Source organism: Bombus vosnesenskii, unplaced genomic scaffold (genome assembly GCF_011952255.1).
Source record: "Bombus vosnesenskii isolate JDL3184/JDL3185 unplaced genomic scaffold, Bvos_JDL3184-5_v1.1 scf7180000013285, whole genome shotgun sequence".
Classification (NCBI taxonomy): domain Eukaryota; kingdom Metazoa; phylum Arthropoda; class Insecta; order Hymenoptera; family Apidae; genus Bombus; species Bombus vosnesenskii.
The window spans coordinates 1401316-1413679 of NW_022882938.1; the positions used below are offsets into that span (position 1 = coordinate 1401316).

The following is a 12364-nucleotide window of genomic DNA, read 5'->3' on the forward strand; positions in this document are numbered from 1 at the left end:
GATGAAGAACCAAACATATAAGAGGTCTGAATCAAAGAAAAGTCATAAATAGCAAATCTTTGTCGGGGAAGAACGCAAAAGAGAAAGCTCTTTACGGAAGAAAAGCTGATCAACCTTGCACTTCATGGAAGAAAAGCAAAGGAAAGAACTTTTCAATGAACGGAAGCTACAAAATGAAATCAAAAGTGAAACTTTTAACGCGCTTTTTCATACGCTTTTTAAATTCAAATTACATTTTTTTGAGTTAAAATTTGAAACACAAATGACGTGGATCATCGAAGGGTGTTTGATGATAAAAACAAGATGTGACCCGTCGATGACCCACGCCGTCAGATAGAAGCGTAGATTGTATCACTTGAGTTTGAACCTGTTAATCCAAATAATATGAAAAACCATATCTTTCTACCAACGTAACTCGAACAAGAAAATTTTCCTCCGAAGAAGAACGATAACTATAAAAGCGCTCCCTATCAACGAAAAGCCAAAGAGGTTCAAATCAAAAAAGAACCAGGAAGTAAAATTCTCATCTAAGTGGTAAAATAAACAGAAAATGATCAGTAAAGGCAAGCAAAAAACGAAAGAAGAGGCACGTATATACGAACCACTTAATCCGGTGCTGTACTGGACCCCATTCAACACGCCCCTGGCGACCTGTGCAGTCTCCAGTTTATACGTGTCCTGTAGCCTCATCAAAGCGACAGCGGCGCCATTAAGGTCCTCGTCAGTTGGGAATTTAAGGTCGCTCCGTGAGTTGGTGATATTCGCGACAAACGACTTGCCCACGTCCTGGGTAATCAGCTCCTCGACCCGCTTCCAATCGGTGGTCAGTCTTTTCACCAGCAAATAAGCGTTGATCGGATTCGACAGGTACTGCTGAATGTTCCTCGAAGCCTCCTCGTGTTCTCTCGCGTAATCCTCCACGTTTCTGCAACAACGATCAAATATTTCACCTCGTAGAACGTTCTGTTTCATTTTCGTTGTCATACTTTGAACGAAAAGTCTCGAAACGTGAATAAATTGGTAAAAGTTTCCACAATTCTTTATACTCTATGGTATAGTCTTTGCAGTAGGTTTCTTTTAGTTTTATGGAGTTTCTTGGATTTAGTTAGGAATATAGAAGTTTGTCTTTTTTTCTCTTCTTTTTTTTGACACAGTGTAGGTAGGTTTGTTAAAACTTGCTTTGATTGTTTTTTTAACTTAATACGCCCTTGGTATATTTCTTTCGGATAGAGGAAAGAGCTTTGTATCTCGATAGATGTTTTCATGGTTTTCATCTGGATCTAAGTAACGAGAATTTTATACTCAGCGTGTAAAACAGATATATGAACTGCTGAAAGGTTATAATAATTAATCCTGTAAATGAAGAAGCAGAAAGAATACATGTTTACATAATTGTGTAAATTGTGGAATTTACGATTATTTGTTTCATTTTCCTATCACGAAATGAACATAATAATATGAAATTAAATAATTTGCTTCTTCGAGAATTCTGGCTCTAATCATGTATTCACATGATTATGTTATAAAGATTTCTAAAAATGGAGTCGATCGATTTGCTTTCTGAGAGACTTTGCCTTCTCTTTCAATCAATACGGTTTAAATATCCAAATCACCTTCTTATTCTTGCAAATACTTCAATTTTCAGTATTTAACTGGTCTCATCTAGTTTCCATAAGAAACAATTTCATTCGCTTCTCTACTCATACGAAATACTTGAAATCTTTTACAGTGTTCCGTAACGATGGAAGGGTAATAAAGTCAAGGTTCCGCTGCGATACTTAGTTAACGCACCCGCAACTGTACAAACGAGGAAACGCTGATTTCTGCCGGTTTCCGGTGATTACCCTTTAATGAATTTAGGAAATTCAATCTGCACCGCAAGGAATCCAGCGAAACGGCGTCGTGGACGCTTTTTAATTTAATCTCTCACAGCAAAGGGGTTGCTATGTTCCTTTATTTTTTCTCTGCTATACCAGACGCTGTTTTATCGTGATTCAGCAGATGTTTCCTGTGATTCAAGAGGTACGTTCGTCATTTTCTTTTTTTTTGGAAATGGATATAACGAAGAAAACATGGAAAGATATATGGAACGGATACAAGACAGAATAAAAAGAAAAAGTACAGATACAGTAAATAAGCAGCACATAAATATGATTTGCCAATCGACAAGATAAAAGGAAAGTGACATGTGTTTAAGTCTTATATATCGTACATATAATGCGTGAAAATTTCCGCTGCCAGAGGTTGAAAGTTAAAAACCTGAAACAGCAGCATTTGACGTCTAGTGGTACACAAAGCATTGTTAAGAAGATAGACTTCTAGCTTTTCCAGTAATTTAACTTCAAAACTTGAACCCGGAAAACTTGAAGTTCCCGGATTGCGGAATCCTTGAAAGCAATGATAACTTTCCTCCTCGACCATCCACCACGGAAGTTTGCGGTTAAAGAATATAGAACTTTTTCGAACTGCAATCGACTGTGAAATGTGATCAGAGTGCATTATTTTAGTCATAAGAATATCTTTGGTACCTTAAAACCCAGGAGAAGAATATTTCAAATGCTTTCGCCTGCTACTCACTATAAAATTTCATTCTATGTATTAGGTTGTCGAAAAAGTTTCTTTTGTTTCATAAGGAAATAATAGACGCACAATGTTTTTTGTTTTATATCAGTTTATTGAATTATGCACGAACATAATAATAGAAATAGAACGAAATGGACCACACCTAATTCAATAAAATAATATAAAACAGAAATTGTTGTTCATCTATTATCACCTCATGAAACGAAAGAAACTTTTTCGACAACCTAATACATACGGAAAACTTACACGATTACATTTAAATGTTTATTCTACGAACACACATCTTTCGCAGAAGATTTTATACAATGTTATAAAAATATATATTTGAAATTGCTATGGATCTCGTACCTCGAGCCAGAAATTTAAAAATTGAACTTTAAATAGCAGATCTCAAACTCTAAATACTAAAAGACTTACGATTCTTCATATATTCTTCCACAAGTTTACAATCTCTTACAAACCTCTTTCGTATTTAGCGGTCGTCGCATTTATATCTTTTGCCTATCGTTAACTGCTCTTAAATCGATATCTCCTACAGAACCATCCAATACCATTTTACCTTCCTCTACATTTTCACCACATTCCTTCACCTCTGCCCGCCAGAAACGATGCAACAATACGGAAGGACAATTTTAGCATGTCGTACTAAACCAACAATTTGAAACACTTTCCAGAAGCCCATCGATGTATCGCCAACATAGCGACGTCCTTTTATGAAACAATTTAGCAATCCTCACCGCTTCCTGCCGTTCCATTTTCTCTCGGTCTCGCGATCGCGTTTTCCAACAAAGCCTGATGTGATCCCTGCATCCACGACCCCTTCTTCTCACCCTCGCCCACCTATCCATCCTCTTGTTTCCGGGGGTTTAAAGAGAAATACAAAGGACTTGGCAAGATGACGAGGGAATTATTCAGTCTAGTCCTGTATTTTGCCGAGCACCGTGCAATAGGCAATAACTGCCTGCCGTAGATAACGACCGAACTTTACCCTTCCTTCGTCCCTTCCACCCCTCAAGGGGACAGGGATAATTCGCGAAGACCGTTTTGGAACGTGGGGAATCGACCGGGAAACCGACTATCCCGACCCGACGTAATAATACGTCGTTCGATGGGAGAGACGCGTGGCTCGCATGCAGATTCCACGGCTCTCGATTAATTCCCACACGATTCCTTTACACCCTCTTTCCTTTTTGCTTCGTCACACGGTCGTTCGAACTCGTGTGCGTTCAAATGGGATTCGTTTCGTTGCTTCCTGCAGTTTCTTCAAGGATGACTTCGAACTGTGTTTAATTTCGCGTTTGAGATTTTTCGCTTACGTTGTTTAGTATGATTAATGTGAATTTCGCGGGTTTTTCAGGACGTAAATTGATTTTGATGAATTTTATGAAACGAAGAAATGTGCAGAAATAGATTAAGTATCGAAGGTTTAGGTAAAGTATAGCGAATCTGAGATTAAATATTCGTGTTCTTACGTACGATATCTAAATTTTAGCTATCTTCCTTGTATTATATTTTCATTCAAATGTATAATACATATTTCCATGCGAATATTCTTTATCTATACAAATAGTTTCGCTGCCTTTTCTTTTACAGTTTTAAATATTTATCCTCCAGAACTTTCCCATAATTACAGTACTAAACAGTCTAGCGATACAAAAATTTCGTTCCCCTTTACCTTAACGTTACAAGACATGGATTTCATCTGCGGAATATAAATTTCAAACTGAAATGTGTGCGTCTAAGTTCCTAAGTGAAAACCCGAAAGCTTCGATTGATGTTTCCATCGATAACACGTGACAACATGAAGAATTCTCTTGATAACTCGAGACCGTAGAATTCGAGAGTACATGGCGTTCCAGTCGATCAATCGAGAGTAGGTGTAACGGTGGCCGATGATCGTGCACCGTGCACGAATTACGCCGAATTAAAGTCGCGATAAAGCGGTGCTGTTTCGGCCGAGTTTCCATTTCGATCGCATTTGCATGAGCGTTCCCCTCGTTATCTCGGCTGAACCGATCACGCAAATGGCTCTTCGCCGTCGTTCCGGCGTTCTCAATCTCGTCGGTTGAACGACCGGATAAAACGAGAGCCGAAAGAAAACGCGTGGAACCGCTTCCCCATCGCCGGCAGGGATCTCCGATCCGGGGAATACATTGTGCCTCTCGAAATGAAATTGTCCTATTCCTATCTTCCATCTGACTCGTTCTTCTTCCTCTGTCTTAAAGTCCGTTTTCAACGACTTTATTCTCTCACCAGGCGTACTACCCCTCCGCCGCCTAAGCTTGCAGATTCCTTTAATCGTTGCATTTTGTCTGTTCTTCTTATTTCGGTGTTGATCTTTAGCGTATTTGGATAATGGCGTTATTTTTTAACGACGATGAGATTATGTTATTGTTGTTTTACCCTCCAACTTTCGTCTCTAGAGATTTCGTTCACTAACTTCCCTAACTTTGGCTTCGCTCTTTTTAAACCTTCTTTGTTTCTATTGCAACGTATCTGTGGCTCTTTTCAGCTACACGAACGAGTATATTAAATCACAAAGTAGTGTAACCACATATGTACGTACGTGTGCAACGTTCCGTGGACAATATGGCTCCATTTTACCGGAGAAAAGGAGACAGCCACGATTTTCGTCGCGACGATTCCTACCGGAAATTGCAGGGAAGGTGAGCATGCCACTGACGCGACGACGGAAGTGTATAAAGATCATTATGATGTACGTGCTATGAATGATAGTGACGTTGCGAATGTACGCTTTTATGGGCTGTTACTCGAGTTACTGTGATTTTAACATGTCTGAGGTCAATTTTAACAAGTGTGATGCCAATTTTCGTATTATTCGGAATTCGATGGAATAGTGGAATATGTAATTCATTTTGTACTTTTACATCTTAAATATGTATACAGTACAGTATCGCGGATTAAAATATTCTTAAATACGATTCCCGTATAATCTCGACGTTCGATGAAATTTTATTTTTGCAATAGAATAGCTTAGATTCGTTGTTTAATTGAATAAAATCTATTTATATATCCAGCTTTTAATAATCGTTTGACTATTGCGTCGAGGCAAATTTCTATTGTTAAATTAGTTTTAAGAAATAACTATATTCTATCGTCGTGCGGAGTTGCATGTTAGTCGATCTTAATAGTAACAGCTCGCCATTAAAATGCACAGTGAAATTTTCAATTGCCTGTAGACGCGTTAAAACCAATGAATAATTCTATCAGCCGGTGTACACGATGCAAATGGAGCGTGTCAAACATTAAAATACTGCTCGTTAGAATTCTCTCACTCGACGGGGTTTCGCAGGAAACTCGCGATTAGTTCCTAAGAAAATATTTCGTGGGAACGAAGACTCTGTTGCTTGGCGAAACCGTCCTATACATTTTAACCGAGTTAAAATAGAAAATTTGAATTGAAAAAGCAACTCCATCCTTCTTGAAATAATAAATGTAAAAATGAAGCTGAAATCCTGAACATCAGACTGCAACCGCTCAAAGAATATATTTAATCTGATACATTTAATATCAAAATTACCCGAGTGGTAAAAATAAAGAATTTTTACAGATACTTTTAACATTATGCATCTATACATATTTCCATTTTATAGATATTTTTATACGGAAAAAACATGTCCATGATACAGGTTTGAATATATCGATCAAAAGATAATCCCTATCAAGGATCATTAACGTAATTCCGTTAGAAAATGACCCGCAACTAACAACAACGCGATATCTTTAATTTTCGCTTAATTACAGTCTCGGACACGTCGCGTGTCCAGTCGCATTTTTCATGTACATTTTAGAACGAGGTCTCTCTAAAACAAAAACCGAATGCTCTTACGTTGATAAATGAACGCGATTTTCGCATAGATGCGCAAAAAGTAGCAAATTATGTAAGTTGAGTCGCGTGTTAAGGAGTGTCCTTTTTCTTAAGAGAAAAATTGAAACAAGAAATGAAATACATTTCCGGCTACAAATTTACATGATTTTCCAACTGCTCTATGTGAAACTGATTAGATTTGAAATATGGTTATTTGGTATATTTGCCAACGAAATGGCGCATCACGTCATGCTGCTCGCGTGTTTAAGGCGCGTTCGTGCTTTTTGAATAAAGCCTGAAGTATTATTATAGGCTAGTAGTTCATATTGCATCGCTTTCTCGATATATCAGATCGTAACGTATAGCAAACGTCAGTTTGAACGACTCGAATTAGATCCTTCACCGCGATTGCATTAGATTGTTGTATAATAAATTTCGTGTTAAGATAAACAGTCAAACTAGAAACAATCTATGTCTATATATATGTCGGAGATCAGAGGACTCCGATCGTGATTCGAATATATATATACATCACGCGCATCAGATTAAAATGAAAATATTTCATCGAAGTATATTTTTTTTTGGTAGGTGTGTAAAATAAGTTGCAATTAGACTCGTATAATTTTTTGGTTTCTAATTTCTTCGCTTCTCTTACTTTTCTCTCTTCTCTTGTTATTTAGTGCAATGAAGGTAAATGAATTTACAGATTTATATTTCTTCTGTTTCAGGTAAGATTAATATTCAATATCGTTCAATGAAGCATGAAGCGGCTGAAACAACGATAGGGGACGAATGAAACAAGTCGTTCGAATATCTCGACTAAAAGTGTGCAGGAGGTGATTAAGTTAGGCGGTCGTAGTTGTATTTAACATCTTAGAGTATCGCTCCGCGAAACTTTCAGCTCAGTTCTCGTCGGCCCAAGTACCTCATTTGTACTTCCATTATCTTGGTACAATACACTATCATCCCCAGAAAAAGGCGAAATGGAACAACAGCGCAAAATATCCGGATATTTGTTCCTGTTTCAAATTAAATAACAAAATTCAAGATAAACAGTATTTAATGTTCACAACTTCTATTTGTTTGGCCCTTCTCCAAAATAGTTGGAAGTTCCAAAGTATCGCGCTATTATCTGTTGCATCCTAACACTCTACATTCTACACTGCACATCTATAATTTACTATCAGTCAAATTGCATTATAAAAGTTATTCAATCGATCCTTCCAAGTCAGTTGATCGGTCATTTTCCCAAGTCCATTATCGCTTATAATTACGTGAACGTCTTTAAAATTCGATAATCGCTACTGAATACTTTAAATTTAATTAATTTCTAATCAACAACACAATCGAAACAGCATTCGTTGTTTCAATAATGAATCACACAATAGCGATAGCAAGGAGTTTCAACTTAGCTTTCATAATTGAAGTATGGTAAGTATGTACTAATAAAGTAATATTGATATGCAGTAAATTTGTTCACCTTTAAAATGAATTTTCTACGAAAGACAAGAAACGTAACTTTTTACGTTTCTCATCTATCGTCTCCAAATGTTATCCATCTTTTAACACTTTGACTGCCACGGTTTCTCCTGTGACGCCACGATGGGTCATTGGTGACCGGAGCGCTTGAACTCCTTATAATTGTAAAAATTGTATGAAAATTGATAGTTAGGGTATTTTGAATATAACCGATAAATAGAAGATACTTTGAAATAAAAAGTGTCTCATTGAACAATTAAACATTTTTATTAGATCAATAAAAAGAATGAGAACAAATCTTGCACCTAACTATGCACTGTGTTTGCATCCACATCTTTGATGGGTAATCTACGAATATTATTATAAACACACCTTAGAAAATAATCGTAAATGCTGCTTTATAATCATATAATTGAAATTAGAAGTGTGCACATACCATACTATTATGTATAGAACGAGCAAATACTGTTTACTAATATCTTCTACACGTTTCAATAATATATTCTGCACGTTTTGCTTACGACGAAATAACAAATGCGAGTGGTTTGTTGAAATAAACGAAGCCTTGTGATAATATGTCGCTATCAACTGTTACCAAGGCGCCACGGTGGTCACCCGTGACCACCAATAAAACGGTCCATTGGGGAAGAATGTTGTCTTACATTATCAATTTATTATTATTTTGCCATTATATGCTTTGAATAATAAAAATACTGCCGTGGCGTCCTGAGCGAAACATGTGATTTCGGCGTGACAGCCAAAGTGTTAAGTCTATTTAAAGAAGCCATTTGTCCATCCCATTACTAATTGAATTGATATTTGAGATTCGATTATACGGCTCTCCTGTTTCCTGAATACGATAAATTATCGATAATCCATGCCAATGGATGACGAACGCATCAAGCGGTTAAATAGTCGACGATGTCCGTGCCTCTAGCAAAATTGGCATTGTCGCGAGCAATTCCAGCATGAGCCAAGAGACCATCGAGGCTGGCTTAATAATGCAAGGAAGCTGCCGCTCGGCCGAGCCAGATAAATTATTCCCCGCCATTAGATCCCAACAGAGTTATTAAATTAAATCTTGATTCGCGATATTCTCCATCTTGACACCTATCCTCTCTCCCTTGCTTGTTAATCAGCCGTACTCACAAATGTCACGGAATAATTGACCGAGTCGAGGGACAAGAGTGAAACGAGCGTCAGCCGTTTTTCAACCGGGCTTAGGGGATGAATTTTGACGACTACGCGCTTTCGTCGGCTCTGCGGTCGATCATGGTGTCTGCAAATGCAACGGGGATTTTAATCGTTGGTGATATTTTTAGTTAACGCGCCCCTCGCTACCATTGTCCCATATGGCACACTTCAATGAGAGAATTATTACATTCGTAGAATAAAAATTTGTTTGTTTCTGTAATTGTCGAAAGCATGCAGATGCTTGTGGTAAAATTAACGTCGGCTTTTTTAAAGAGAATTTGCAACTATATCTGCTTGCTTATTTCCAATTTATCGCTTTAATTATTCTATCAGAGTGATTCTTATTTTTGAAAATCATTGCTCCCCTTTTTCCTGTCCGTCGATCAGATAGCACTATTTACATTCAATCTGAAACGTTCTTCATCTTCCACCCTTTTCGAAGATCGAAGATGGGTCTTTCATTTCTCTACCAACATGCTGATGTGTATTTTTCGAGAACGGTAGCAGTTATCGAAACATGTGTCAAAGGGCTTTAAAAATACCGTCTGCGATCGAACGAAAACATTCCATATAGGAATGTGAAACAAACGTTGGGTTATTGTTCCATTAACGAATCGGCTCGATTCCCAAGGAACTTATGGAAAAACAGGAAAACTATTAAATTCGACGTTAATAATCCAAGACTTGTAATAATCCAAGATCGATATTAAAAAATATTTGTAACGTCATCGATCTCTTCTATTTTTCAATTTACGAAGTTAATCAGGATGGTTTTTCACCGACACAATTTTGAACAGAGAAATTCGTATACAAAATGGTGCTTTAAATTGCGCATAAAAATATACGCGAAAACAACGAGAACTGCGTGGCGACACGTTAATTCATTCGCCAATTCTAAATTCTCATAAAATGCCCGATAATATCATAAAAAGAAGCCCACGATCGTTTGTTCGACACGGAAATCGAGCAAGTCTCAATTATGTCGGGAAATTGGAATCGATAAGTCGGCGACGAAAGTCACCGTTTCCACTGTCGGCGATTTCTTTTTGTTCTATAGACAACGTCGGTGTCTGGTGGAGTATCCAATTACAAGTGGACCGCGATCCAATCACGATATCAACTCGAAAGCGGAAGATAGGGACATCCCCGACGCTATTGTCCTCGACGCGACACAATGGTCGTCGACGCGAACGTCTTTCGCGCTGCGTTATCTTGCGTCCGCGGGAATCTCCGCGACTTTCTCCCCTTTCGACGTTGATTTCACCCTTTTGTCAAGCTAGATCGTCCACTGTTTCCAGTTATGAAATGTTTGTAGCTTGCATTTTCTAGTTCATCGAGTTGAAAAGTTAAGTCAGTTTGCAGTTCGAACGGTCGACTGAGGAAGTTTGAGCAGTTGGCAAGCACGAAATGTTTCGTTGGCGGGATATTCGGCTTAAATTTTTTGGAAATTTGTGGTTAAACGTTTGACAAAGATAAGATAAATTGAATGAAATAAAAAATGGAAATCAATTGGAACAGTTGCAGCTTCTGGTTTTTTCTGTGATGGTATAGTTTAGAAATTTATATTAATATTAAATATATGTAATTTTTGCTATCAAAAGTCGAAATAATGGAAGAATTAAAAGAACCAAAGAAAGAATTGAAATAGTAAAAATTGGAAGAAATTAAAGTAGTTTTAAATTTGTGCGTTCGTTAAAAAATAGGGTAATTTCAGCTTTAGGCATTACAAGTATATATAAAAAGATGTGAATTTTCCGTAAAGATTTGCATAAAATGAGATTAATTAATTAATTAGTTTTGGATTTTAGTAGTCAATATATTGCGAGACTCAAGTGGTTGGAATTTTAATCTTTAAATACCATTCTAAAATTCGGAGAATTTATTTTTCTAAATGAACAGAGAAGGTCACACGTTGGAATGTAAGCTGGGGAATAGCAATGAGGGGTGTCCCCAAGTTTTCTGTAGGTCGAGCACATTTCGCAGCGCAGGGAATGTTGAAGATGTAATGTAGGGTTGTTCAACATGTCCCTAATTTGGGGGACTAGATGCAATTTCAACTACTATCTGAAATCTCGTGTTCTCGTGAGTTAACGATACACCAATCGCAGCTAAAATTGAAGGAATTTTCAATTCTATCTAAATATTCGTCGAAAAATTCTGTAGATAACACTGAAATCTAATTTCACTAAAGAGAATTCACTAAACAGGTTTCCAAACGAACGATCGATCGATAGCGAAATTAATTTCTGAGTCGCGAACAAGCTCTAAGGATAGGTCGAACTCGAGATAATCGAGTTGTCCATCTGTATTCTACATGGCGACGTAACAATGGAATTCGATTAATTCGTCACGTCTAAGCGCACTGTTTCCTCCGGTTCCACGCAATCTGAATTCCAAATATCAGAAACGCTCGTTTCCAAATCTCAAAAGTACAAACCTTAATCTTCAAATATTCGAGATACAAGATTGGATCTTTAACAAAACACATATCCAAGCCTGAGACCGTTCAAAATGAAACTACAAAGTCTAGTTTCAAACTAGCGATCAAACTAAATAAGGTCACAAACAATCCGATTATATCATAATTCCATAAGAATAGATTATCGTCAGACATTTCTTCAATTTTGTAACGAACTTCCAAACAAATAGAGAGAGCCTCTTCTATAAAAATAGATTATCGACAAACTTTTCGTAAATTTAACCCAATAGAGATTCTTGCTCACCAGCTTTCCACTGGAGCTTTCCTCGGCCTCTCAACAGAACAGGTGCTGGTATATCGTAGTCGACACTGTGGGTCAGGTTGTATAGGGTCGAAAGGATGTATCGATTTCACTGGTGGACCAGTGTTAGTCGGCGTAAGTGACGAGGTGTCGTATAAATTACCGGAATAAACGAGCCAGGTGTGCTTGACTTTGGCCGTTCGCGCGACACCGTTCACCTGACATCCACAGCTGTGACAGGTCGACATTCTGCACGCGGAATTGGTCCACTCGTTGCCAGATGGAGAGAGGAGGAGAGAGAAACCAATCGGGCCTGGACAACTCCTGAGCATCGTTCGACTGTCGTTGCTTCGCCCCACGATGGACCCTAATGAGCTTTCGCGATTGCTATCTGCCAGGTTTCCGTCCTTCTCGTTTCTCCAACCGATTTCGATTCAACGTGCCAGCGTACAGCTGTGTGCCGATTAGGATTACTGTATATGAACGTTACATGTCAGCATTGCATCTGCGTTCAGTCATATCCTTTTCGATGAAAATGAAACGACAAGTTGGTATCAGA

General features: G+C 37.9%; 1 protein-coding gene across 3 annotated transcripts in view; it reads right to left on the minus strand.

The window, feature by feature from the left end:
- Positions 1–12364, minus strand: part of LOC117232120 (prolyl 4-hydroxylase subunit alpha-1) — a 222372-nt gene that overhangs the window by 10409 nt on the left and 199599 nt on the right. For all 3 annotated transcript variants that reach the window (XM_033491284.1, XM_033491286.1, XM_033491285.1), the window contains one exon: positions 603–925. In XM_033491284.1, coding sequence (XP_033347175.1) covers positions 603–925 — 323 coding nt within the window. The remainder of the gene's footprint in view (positions 1–602; positions 926–12364) is intronic.